The 12,234-nt window shown below is 46.2% G+C and overlaps 1 protein-coding gene across 1 annotated transcript; it reads left to right on the top strand.

The window, feature by feature from the left end:
• Positions 1-4,568: 4,568 nt before the first annotated feature.
• On the top strand, positions 4,569-7,755 carry NANOS3 (nanos C2HC-type zinc finger 3). The gene is made up of 2 exons (XM_069083196.1): positions 4,569-5,173; positions 7,090-7,755. The coding sequence occupies exons 1-2, from the start codon at positions 4,666-4,668 to the stop codon at positions 7,131-7,133; spliced, it is 552 nt and encodes a 183-aa protein (XP_068939297.1). The 5' UTR covers positions 4,569-4,665; the 3' UTR covers positions 7,134-7,755.
• Positions 7,756-12,234: the final 4,479 nt, after the last annotated feature.

The following is a 12,234-nucleotide window of genomic DNA, read 5'->3' as shown; positions in this document are numbered from 1 at the left end:
AACTACTATGGCATTCCATCTGACTTGCAACTCCATTTTGTGTTCTCTCTGTTGCTGTTGGGCAACAAAGGATCCCATCTTCCTTGGACCTGGCATTTAGTTAATTTTTACCCCCAGCTCTTTTTGCTGGCCTATTTGACAACCCTGAGGAGACAATTCTCACCAACCAAAGGAAATTTTTTTTTTTTTGAGGGGAGAAGGCAAGGCAGTTGTGGTTAAGTGACTTGCCCAGGGTCACATAGCTAGTGTGTCAAGTATCTGAGGCTGGATTTGAACTCAGGTCCTCCTGACTCCAGGGCCCATGCTCTATTCACTGTACCACCTAGCTGCCCCACAAAGGGAGTTCTGACAGCTTTGTTGGTTACTAACTACTAATCTTTCAGATGAGGCAATTGGAAGTGCCCAAGTTCCCACAGTAAGTAAGCTGAGATTAGAACCCAAGTTTTTTGTCTCAAGTTTAGAGGCAGGCAAGAGGAGGGTGAATGCACGGGGAAAGACCTGAACCTGGACTTAGCTCACCAGAGACACTTGGAGAGGGGCTCAGGCAGGGGCTTGGGTCTTGCTCCCAGTAGTGGGCATAGCTGGGAAGGCCATGACTGACCACCAGTATGCACAGCTGTGGGCCCTTAATGCAGGACCTGGCAAAGGGGAGAGATTTGCCTAGCCTGTGGGGCTTCCTTTCTTCCTCTAAGGCCTGTGCCCCAGAGGAGAGGAGGACAGAGTAGCTCCACTCCTTCCTCCTTCCTTGATTGGCAGAAGTGCAGCCCCACTTCAGTCATGATTCAGTTCATAAAGGCTAGTGGGGGACCTGCAGACAGTCCAGTCCCCCTGCAAAGGAAGGAGATTCAACTCTAAGGAGGGCAAAGTTCCCATCAGATACAGTATAACCAAGTCAGGAGGTGGAAGAGTTTACCACCCTCTTGGCTGAAGGGGGTGGGAATGGGAGCAGAAGTAGCTGGGAAATGAAGAGGGAGGGTATAACGGGAGGAGCCAGAGTAGGATTCATTCTTCATTTCTCAGTAAGTCCCAGAAGTTTCTTTTTCTTGGTTCTACTTCAGACCCCAAAAGCCCTAAAGATCATGGGGTGGGTAGTGGGATGGGATGGGCAGCAGCAACCCCCAGGCTGGGGGAGAAGGGGGCTTGGTAGCTCTAGAGGAAAAAACCATTGGAGACCAATTGAACTTAGGGCAAGGGAGCTCCCAAAGAAACAATTCTGAGGGGGGGGGGGAAGTGCTGGGGGTTCACTGAAAAGGTGGTTGTTGCTGTGTGGGGAACTCATTGGTTAATTTAGATTCTAAAGGTGGCCCGGAGGATAGGATGACCCTGAAATCAGGGTTACCCCAGTCCATTTTCAGATCTAGCTTACTAGCTGTAGGACCCTGGGCATCACTTGTCCTGTTTGCCTCAATTTCCACATTTGTAAAGTGGGGATAACAGCACCTACCTTCCAAAGTCATGAGGATCAACTGAGACAACACATGTGAAAAGCTTAGCACAGTGGCTGATACATAGTAGCTAGCACTGCAGCTGAGGGAGGCAAGGACAGGAGACAGAAGGCTGATTATCAATGAGCTTTAGGGCTTGTAAAAAAGGATCCAGGGCCAAGTCATAGGGTGAATCCAGGAAAGCTAAGCATGGGCAAGGGTTTATTATTTTTAAAAAATAATTTATTTTTAGTTTTCAACATTCATTTTCACTGTTATTATTATTAAGCTGCACTGGAGGAAGTACACATAGAACCTGCACCTTCCCCACCCCCAAAACAAATGATTTCATGTTGGCTTTGTTGGTATTTACTATTTCCTTCTCTGTACACAGCCTTCCTCCACCCCCATGCTCGCCCCTTTGGATGTTAGCTCCTGGAGGCCTGGGATTTGTGGTTAATGTTTCTGTTTGGTGTTTGGGTGAGGGGCTAGTTACACTGTTTGTTTATGATATTGATTGATAAACTGGAAGAAAGGCTGCTTGGGGAGAATGGAATAATAATGTTGGAGAAAAGACAGTGCTGTGTTATTTTAATTTACCCTTTTCTTCCCCTCCTCTAAGAAAAATAATCTTTGGTCTGAAAGGACATGACAAAAATGTCCTTTAGGGAGCAGAAACCCAAGTACATATATCCTAAGAGAATCGCTGGTTTCCTTCTGTGTTGGCAGGTCCATATGGGCTACACTCCAGGGTGGCTCCAGATTGGCTGATGGGATTACTGAGTCACCTTTGGGAGATCCTGTAGGATGGAAAAATTATCCCTGGACTGCAAAAGGGCAATAAAAAAGGGAAGAGTGTAAATTAGTCCTGGGAGCTTGCTATCTGTGTCTAGAAAATTTCTTAGAATTATTACTAAAGGATGAACATTTAAAGTGGATGAAATAATTTACATTGACATAAGTACTTTTAGGTTTGCAAAGCCCTCAGGCACTGAATCATTTAATCCCTAACAACCCTGGAAGGGTTATCCAGGTGTTATTATGCCCATTTTCTAGATGAGGAGATTGAAGCTGGAGAAGTAGTGTCTCTGGCAGCCCTCTAGCTCCTAAATGTCAGAGGGGCCACTTTATTCATGGGCACCATTGCCAGTCTAGGAAAGGAATCCTTCCTAGCCAGCAAAGGTTTCATCAAAAACAGGTCGTGCCAGACCACTCTGACTTCCTTTTCCTTTTTTGGTCAGGGTTACCAGACTGGGAGCATCATTTGGTAGAGTCTCTGGAGCTGTTCTTGAGGACAACCTGGAGAGATATGGAGTGAAATGAGGAAACTGAGGTCCAGAGCTGGGAAGGGCCTTTCCCAGTGACAACCAGTGGGCCATGGCTAGAACCCAGGGCTCAATGTGTCACCTACAGGAAGGACTCTAGAACAGAGGTGTCCAACACTGTGGCTGCATTGCTGCCAGCAAAACTCCTGAATGAGGTCAAACAAATCCAAATGTAATTGGGAAACATTTAAAATAAAATGACACACTGAGGCAATAATATCCGAGTCAGCGTGCAGCCCCTTCCATCTCTGTGTATGCTCAGTCCCAGCCCCATTTACGTTTTGTTTTTAAGCATCTCTAATGAGCTGGGCATTGCGCAAGGCTAGAGATACAAAGACACCTTTTCCCCATAAAAAATGAGACACAATATGTAGGCATGTAGGAAAACACAAACTAGATACAAAATAATACAGGGGATTTTTGGGGGGGAAGGGGGAGGGCACTAGCAGTGCAGGCATCAGTCAAAGCCTTGCAGGACTCTTGAGCTGAGTTTTGAAGGAGCCAAGAGAATTCTAAGAAGCAGATGAAGAGAGGGAGTGCTTTCCAACGGTGGTGGTCAGCCAGTGCAAAGGAGATCGGAGATACTGCTGTGTTTGCCATTTGCCGAACTGAACTGCTGGGAAGGGAAGTAATGTAGAATAAGGCTAGAGAAATAGGCCAGGGGGTCTGCTGAACAGCAACCTATAGTTGATCCTAGAGGTAATAGGGAGCCACAGGAGTTTGAGGAGAGTTACCTGGGAACTGTGTCAAGGACCTATTGGAGTGGGGGCAGGAAAAGCCAATAGAAAGGCTATTGCAATAGTCTAAGCCAGAGAAGATCAAGGCAAGTGGTATTTCTATGCAGAAAAATTTTCCTTCAGCTTCTCCACTCCTAGGCCAGGACTCATATACTAGGCCCTCCAAACACATTTGGTGAGTGATGTTGAATTATTTCCTGACTTATTTCCTTGCCTAGCAAGGAAAGGGCTGTCATTTAAGCCCAGCTTATTACAGCCTTAGTCTGATGCCCCAGAGAGAAGAGTTTAGAGATTCATTTACTTGAACCTTCAGGGTTTTCCCTGAGCCTGTGTCCCAAAGAAGGGAAGTGACTCACCCAAAGGGTTGTTGTTATTTTCAGTTGTGCCTGACTCCCTGTCATCCCATTTGGGGTTTTCTTGGCAAAGATACTGGAGTGGTTTGCCATTTCTTCAGTGTGTCCCCATCTTACAAACGATGAACAAACAGGGCTAAATGACATGCCTAGTATCTGAGACTGAATTTGAACTCAGATCTTTCTTGACTCCAGGCCTGTGCACTGCATCACTTGCTGACCTTGCCCAAAGTCTGGAATACAAACCCAAGCCCACATACCCTCACAGCCAGGGCCCCTCCTCTTGACTATACTGGTTTTCAGAGCCTGGTGACTTGAGGCTGTGGCAGGCCGATCCAGGGGGGGTTGGGGGAGAAACTGGCCCACCATAGTTTTACAACCTAGGGCTAGGAAAGTCACACCCAGCCCAGGAGGCACTGAAGCTCAGAGTGTACTTCTAACCCCAGGGAGAACAAAACAGTAGCAGAGTTGGGAGGTGGGGCTGGGTGGGTGTTTCCCTCCCTCAATTCCCCCCTCCCCATTAAAATGCATACTTGAAGATTTCTTAGTTCTCTAGCCCTGAGCTCTACCAGAGGCTATTTTGACTGTGGAGCTACAAGGAAGAGACCCCTCCCCCAAGGCCCTCTGGAGTGGAGGAAACCTGTAGACTTTCAAGTATCCAAGTGAGGCAGGGGGCTGGGGGGCGGCTAGAGAGGGTTCTTTAGCTCCTCCCAGTTCTAATTGGTTGTCTACAGATACTTAAGGCCCCAGCTTCCCTGCCTGGCCCTGATCCCATCATTTTTCCCCAGCAGGGCTGGTGGCCTTCATTGCAGGGTCTTCAGTTTAGATGGAGGTCTTCAATCTGTGGAGGGATTATCTGGGACTTGCCAGGGTAGTGGGGGCTCTCAGGGAAGAAAAGAGGGAGTCCCAGGGGGTAGAGACAGAGCCAAGCCCAAGCCCTGGCCCCAGCCTAAGGCAGGAACTCCTGCCCCCTAAGGACTCCCTGTGCACTTTTTGCAAGCACAATGGGGAGTCTCGAAACATCTACTTGTCCCACACGCTGAAGGACGAGGAAGGCCGGGTAGTATGCCCCATCCTGAGAAAATACGTGTGCCCACAGTGCAGAGCCACCCAAGATAATGCCCACACCAAGCGCTTCTGCCCACTCACCAGCAAGGGCTACATGTCTGTGTACAGCTACACGGCCCGCAATTCGGCTGGCAAGCGGACCACGCTTCAGTGGCCATCAGAGGAGGCAAGTCTGGCCAAGGCCAGGACCAGGAAGCTTCCAGCAATACCTGAAGGAAAAACATCCAGCCAGCCTCTGGATGAAAGCAAAAAAGGCAGCAGCACAGGTAAGAGCAGATTGGGAGGGAGAGACTTAGCAGGACTCTTGGGTTCTGAGGAATTCCAGGGGCCAAAATCAAGCATCTGGTAAGAGACTGATTTCTACTAGATAGGAAGAAAAAAAACTCACCCCCTAACAGTCCCAGTCATGTAGTAATGGAAGGGACTGATTGCCCTCTTCCAAAGGAGGACCTTTCTTGGCACTTAATGAGTGTGACTTCCATTTAACTGTAACCCAGGATTTCCTAGCCTACTACCCCAAACCAAAAATGCCTGCCACTTCTCACCTCCCCTCCACGGGAGTGCCTGCTGTATTCACTCGTTTCATTCCATAAACTTAATGCCTGGAGGCTGGTTGTTGTAGATTAAAAATAGCTCCGATCTCTGTGGGAGCTCAGGGTTTCCACAGCATTTTCCTTAGCACAACCCTGGGAGATAGTTCCAATAGTACTATCACCATTCTATAGGTGAGCAAACTAAGGTTAACTAAGAAGTTAGTTGATTCCCCAGGATTACAGAACGAGTAGTAAATTACTATCATGGCAGTGACTGACTCCTGATTCCGAAGCCCTTTCCCCATCTACCTCTCCCTCTGACATCAATAACAAATATGAGTGGTAGCTCCTGGGGCTTGTGCTGAGGCCCAAGGGAGGGCTTGGAGAGTTGGGGTTGGACACTGAGCCCTTGCTCTGGGAAAGCTCCAACTGAATGGAGAATGTCAATAACGAAGTCTGGGTGGCTAACCCAAATCCTGAGGTGCACAGGATCTGAATCGCTGAAATGTCAGAATTAGAACCTTATGTTTTAAGGCCGAGTAAAAAAAAAAAACTGGGATTCCGGAGTCCTGGGTTCTAAACCCATTCCTGCTATTTCCTTGTTGTGTGACCCTGGGCAAGTCCTGCTCTGGGACTGTTTTTTCACAGGTAAAAAAGGTGTTATATAAGAGCCATTCAGCTCTTAACCTGCTGAGATTCTGGGACCCTGGACCAGTCATTTAATTACTACTTATTAGGTTTCCTGATTGTTGTTGGGGGGGAAAAAAACCTCTGGGCTATAGAAACTAAAAGATTAGGGGTTTTGTTGTTGTTGTTGTTTTTTTTTTTTTTGAAAAAGGATTGTTGTTGTATTATTTATATAGCAACACATTGTTAGTCAGGATTTTCATACAAATAACCCACTTCACAAAACAAAATACTGGCTACACCCTCTCCTTTCATTGTATGCACCTATTCAGTAAGCAAATTTGTTACATGACTGTTGTGCCCATAATTACAAAGTGTAAATGCATTTTGAAACCAGTCTAAATTTTATATAGACTGGAAGACTATAGGAATAGGTGTTCTCCTTCCTGCCTATGCCTTCTCCTGCAGTCCTTGAGATACGCCCTGCAAACTCGGGCCTTTCCAAGAATAGAAGGCTATGTATGTAGCATGCTTTACTGCTTATGAATCAGCACGACTTCCTTGTTTCTGAATATAGGATAAAATCAGATTCAGGAGAAACAATGAGGCTTTCCTCCCAAATTTGCTTCTAGCAGGAATTGCCCCTAGGGAAAGGGATGGAAATCCAGGCCAAATCCTAGTAGGAACCCTACTTTGTAAGTTATTAATTTGGTGCCACAAATTCAGCTGGACAGGAGGGGGCAGCGGAGGAGCAGCCCAGAATCGAGGTCTCCTGCTTCCCAATGCTCAGCTGGCTCAGAAGTGAACCACTGAACTGTGGGTTGGGTTTTTTTTAATAAGCACCAGTCTTTCTTGGGAGTTTATAGGGGTCCCAGCTGCTCAGGGAAAAAACCTGTGTTGGTGGGAGAAGGATGAAAAGGAAGCTGGGAATTTGAACCTATTGCCCTATTCTAGACCCAGAGAAGAGGCTGAATTAAAATGTTTTTCTGTGTTGACTTTATCTTTCCCCCTTTTGAATCCAGGTTCAAAAGGCTCCAGGACTGCTTTTCTTACTTTGCAACCATGAATTTCAGCTTCTTCATAAGAGGACCTTGGGGACCCAGCTTTGCTAAGCCAAGTCAACTACAGACAGAACCATTAGTGTGGGACAAGGGAAAGAAGAGCAGCACTGCTGGAGAGCCTTGGGGTCTCTCTCTCCAGAGATGGAGCCCAGCTTTAATCTTCCTGGACTTCAGGGCAGCTCCTCACTGCACGGCTCCTTCATACCAGATCTGGCTGCCATAAGTCCACCTGACCCAGGGCCTTCCCTAAGTTGGGCCTCTTGACTCTCCTGGTGCCTGGCCCCATCCCAAGAAATGACTTGCCTTAGGATTCACATCTTCCTGGTAAAGGGGAGAGCTAAGCCTCAGGAAGGAGGGGTGATAGGCTTGTGGGATGAAAGCCCTGCCTGGGAAGTGACCTCAGCTAACTGGACTGGGGGGGATTGTATCTCTTTTTCAAGTACCTGATGGCTGTATACAAGTTTGACTCCCTTGGTTATACAACAGACTAACTCATTTAAGACTAGGAAATACGTTATCTTGCTATAAAGGCTTCCTGGGAAGCCTGCAGATGAGAGGCTCTTCCTTATAAGATTCTTGGGTTTCCTTTCCATACTTTTGTTAGGGGTTCAAGTCTTCCCACACTGTTATTGGTGAATTGCTTTCTAAATAAAGAAAAAAGTCACATTCCACCAGTTTGTCCCTATGTGAGACCTTTTTCCGTATCTGGCCATTCATTATTTCTTCTCATCCTGCCTTTCCCTCTGGCTTTAGGCTTCTCAGCAGGGTTTTCACTTGTTCTTTGTCCTCGCTATGACCTGTAATCTCTTCACTTCTCAGTTTTTTCCCAGGCTCTCCCCCTGCACTGGTTATACTCTCTGCCCTTCCCTTTCTTGACCCCCTGGTGAACTAGTCTGACCCTAAACTATTTTCTTCACTGGAGTCTCCTTTCCTATCACTAACAAAGCCCTATCAAGCCTATCCTTGGATAACTCCCACCATCCACCGTTTGTGTTCATGTGCTGAACAGAGCTTGAATCACAGAACCATCCTGACTGGGTCCACTACAAATCTGTTACCTAAGCTCAGCTGTAACCTAACTGCAGCAGGGCAGTCCTCAGAGACTACCCTAATTCATCCAACTCTCCACCACTGCTATTTTCACTCTCACAAGCCTCCTATGGTACTCCTCCCCACACTGTCAACTGGGGACTTTGCCTCATATTTTCACTGAAACAAATGGAGCCCATTCACCAAGAGCTCTTGTCTCCTCCATCATTTCTTTTTTTTTTTCTTTTTGGAGGGCAATTGGGGTTAAGTAACTTGCCCAAGGTTACACGGCTAGTTTTTAGTGTGGCTGTTAAGTGTCTGAGGCCAGAACCGAACTCAGGTCCTCCTGACTCTGGGGCCAGTGCTTTACTTACTGTGCCACCTAGCTGCCCCCTCCTTCACCATTTCTAATTATCTGGATGTCTCCCCTCAACTATTTCCTCCTTCACCTCTATTTCACATGAAGAATCAAACCCCTCTAAATACACCTTCAATCCTATGCCATCCCGGCTTCTCCAGCAGATTGCCCTTTCAGCTGTCCCCACTCTTCCACTGATTTTCAATCTCCTGATCTCTTGGCTGCTTCCTACTACCAGAAGACACATCCAAGTCTCCTCCGTGCATAAAGTCCTCACATGATCTGACCATCCACACTTTGCTACTCAAACTCCTCAAGAAGGTCTAGATGCCTCCAAAGTTACCAAGGATCTCTTCACTGGTGTTTTCTTAATCCTCATCCCTGACCGTTTTACAGCCTTTTAAACTGTCAGTCACCCTCTTCTGTATAGTCTTCTCTAGGGTTTCCCTTCTATCTTCTGATCTTCCTGACTGCTTCCCTCAAAGTCTCATTTGTATGACCAGTTACAGTGGGTGCTCCCAAGGGTCTATCCTAGGCCCTCTTTTCCCTCTACCAGGGATTCTTAACAGGGTCTGTGAACTTGTTTTTTGAAAATGATAACTATTTTAACATAATTGTTTTCTTTTGTAATCCTGCGTTTTCTATTTTATTTTATACATTTTAAGAACATTCTGAGAATGTTCCAAAGAGGACCATAATCCCAGTGTCTTGTCCCCTCAGTCCCTACAGGTCCAATTGTTTTTACAGAGATGATTCTCTGATCTGCACGCCTGGCCTAGTTCTCCTGAACTCCCAGCCTGTATAGCCCAGTGCCTCTTAGACATCTCGAAATGGATGTCCTATAGATGTCTTCAGTTTTTCCTGTCCAAAAGAAAATTCATTCTCTTTTTCTCTCATAGGTGGCACAGTAAACAGTGCTGGATAGTCAGGAAGACCTGGATTCAAATTTAGCCTCTGACATTTACTACCGTGTTTCCCCGATAATAAGACCTATCCCGAAAATAAGCCCTCCCCTTACTGTGTAAGATTCCTCTAAAATAAGCCCTCCCCCGAAAATAAGCCCTATTGAGATTGCTACTGAAGTGAAGGTGATCCCCTGCGCTACACGCTATATTACAGTACCCTCTGTATGCACCGTCCCCCGCCCCCAAACGCACGCCGCACTCTGAGCTGCATCCAATCAGAGCTGCAGCAGTGAGCGCGTCATCCTGTTCTCCAGTGATTTGCTTGCTGGCGCCATTGAGAGCAGTGCCGTGGAGGAGAGCTGAGGCAGGACAACATAAGCCTTCCCCTGAAAATAAGCCCTCTGGTGTTTTTCTTTCCAAAAAAAATAATTAGACAGTGTCTTCTTATCGGGGAAACATGGTAGCTGTGTGATCCTGAGCAAGTCATTTCACCCTGTTTGCCTCAGTTTCCACATCTATAAAGTGAGCTGGAGAAGGAAATGGCAAAACCATTCCAGTATCCTTGCCAAGAAAATCCCAAATAGGATCACAGAGTCCAATATGACTGAATGACAATCTTTTCCTCTAACCCTTCCCCTCTCTCAAACTTTCCTGTTTCTGTGGAGGACACCATCTGATACCCAGGCTGGCAACTTTGGTTTCATTCTCTATTCTCAATGACACTAACCCCACTTACCTGATGTGAAATCTTATCCTTTCTGCCTTCAGAACATCTCTCATCTACATCCCTTTCTTTCCCAGTTATACAGCCATCACCCTGATATAGACCCTTATTACCTCACACCTGGACCTTGCAGTAACCTGCTCATTGGTCTTCTGCTTCAAGGCTCTCCCCATTCCAGTCCATCTTCCACTCAGCTGCTTCTTAAAGGTAGATCTGTCCATATCACCCCCTTCCATAAAAAGTCCTCTGTATAGTATTTAAAACCCTTCCCAATATCTGGCTCCTTCCTGCCTTTCCAGTCTTAAACTCCACTCCCTCTGAGTTCTCTGATTCAGCTGTACAGGCCTGCTGGCCTCCTTGCTATGCCTTCAACATATCTGGATATCTTTTGTGCCTAGAATCCTGTACTTTACTTTGGCCTCTTAGAATCTTCCTTTCTGGGGTAGCTAGGTTGGTGCAGTGAATAGAGCACCAGCCCTGGAGTCAGGAGGACCTGAGTTCAAATCCAGCCTCAAGACGCTTGACACTAGCTGTGTGACCTTGGGCAAGTCACTTAACCCCAAATGCCTTACCTTTCCCCCTCCAAAAAAAAAAATAACCTTTCTTTGAGGCCAATAATGCCACCCGCAGAAGACCTTTCCTGGCCCATCCAACTACTAGCACTGCCTCTCCCTCTGAGATTATCAGCCATCTACTTTGTATCTTATATGTACTTACCTGTTTACATGTCTCTCCCAGTAATAGGGCAAAGACTGGTTTTGTCTTTATGTCCCCAGAACTTTTAGCACAGTGCCTGTCGTATAGCAGGGACTTTTTTTTCTTTTGCTTTTTGGAAGGACAGTTGGGGTTAAGTGACTTGCCCAAGGTCACAAGACTAGTAAATGTCCAAGTAAGTGTCTGAGTAAGTGTCTGAGGCCAGATTTGAACTCAGGTCCTCCTGACTCCAGGGCTAGTGCTCTATTCACTGTGCCACCAAGCTGCCCCCATATAGCAGAGGCTTTTAAAAAAGATGGTTATTGATTGAACATGGAGCTAATGGTTTACTTGAGAAGGTAAGACTGGGGTCCATGGAACTGTCAGAATTGATCATTGTACTTCATTATAGTAGCATATTTATATTAAAGGGGTACATTTAGGGTCATATAGTTGGAGCTGGGCCCAGAGTCAGGAAGATGCTTCCAATTTTGATTCTGACACTAGCTGCACAAGTCACGACCTTTGTTCAATTCAACATACTAAACTACTGTGTGCTGGGTTCTGGGGACAGGAAGACAAAACATTTTTTACCCTCCAAAAGAGAAGGAATATGTACAAAAAGTAATTTTGAGGGAGCAAGTTCTTATGGGGAGGGGCATGATAATTGAGCTTAGCCCTCAGGGGAGCCACTGGTCCCAACATAGGGGTGAAGGGATGGTGCCCACAGAAAGAGAGCACCCTGTTTTCAAAAAACAGGAAAATGGAGGGAGATGCAGGTTTAAGAAAAGTCAGGAGGACATTTAGGGGAAGATGCTGCATGATTTTGGACAAATATTTTTCCTACTTGGGCCTCACTTTTCCAACAAATGAGATTGGAGTGGCTATTATCTAAGGTCTTTTCCAGCTATCAGATCCAAGTTTCCAAATGCGTTGGTGTTAAGTAGTGCAAAATAAGGGGAGTTTGTAATCAGATAATGGTAAATCTTGACAGATATTATTTTGGGAGTTAGTTGGCATTTTTTCCCCACTGAGAAATATATACATACATACATATGTATATGTGTGTGTGTGTATGCATGCATCTACATATACACTGAACACATAACTAGGGAATAGGAGGGAGTGACCAGGAATCTATTTCTGGTGCTGCAGAACTATTGGTGCCCTGTTTTGATGTCGTACCAGTGCTGTTTCCTGCTACTCTCAGAATGGGAAGCTCAGATGGTATGGACATTTATTGGTTGTCAGAACAGGACTTCTCCCTGGACAAAACTGTTTGGCAGTTCTCCAGCCACAGAAGCCTTTGGGCATTTTTAAAGTCTGTCTTTTGATTAACTTGTCTACTTGGGGTCTCTGGGTCTAAACCCTGACTTGAGTTATGATCTGAGAGGAGT

This window comes from Petaurus breviceps, unplaced genomic scaffold, assembly GCF_028583685.1.
Source record: "Petaurus breviceps papuanus isolate PSGF00001 unplaced genomic scaffold, PetGlider_PUasm1.0 172, whole genome shotgun sequence".
Taxonomy (NCBI): domain Eukaryota; kingdom Metazoa; phylum Chordata; class Mammalia; order Diprotodontia; family Petauridae; genus Petaurus; species Petaurus breviceps.
The sequence above is the reverse complement of the archived record's forward strand: the minus strand, read 5'-3'. Positions and strand labels throughout refer to the sequence as shown.

Coding starts and splice junctions, on each gene's coding strand:
- NANOS3 (XM_069083196.1), top strand. CDS start 4,666: ATGGAGGTCTTCAATCTGTGGAGGGATTATCTGGGACTTGCCAGGGTA. Junction 5,174..7,089: donor CAAAAAAGGCAGCAGCACAG/GTAAGAGCAGAT, acceptor TTTTGAATCCAG/GTTCAAAAGGCTCCAGGACT.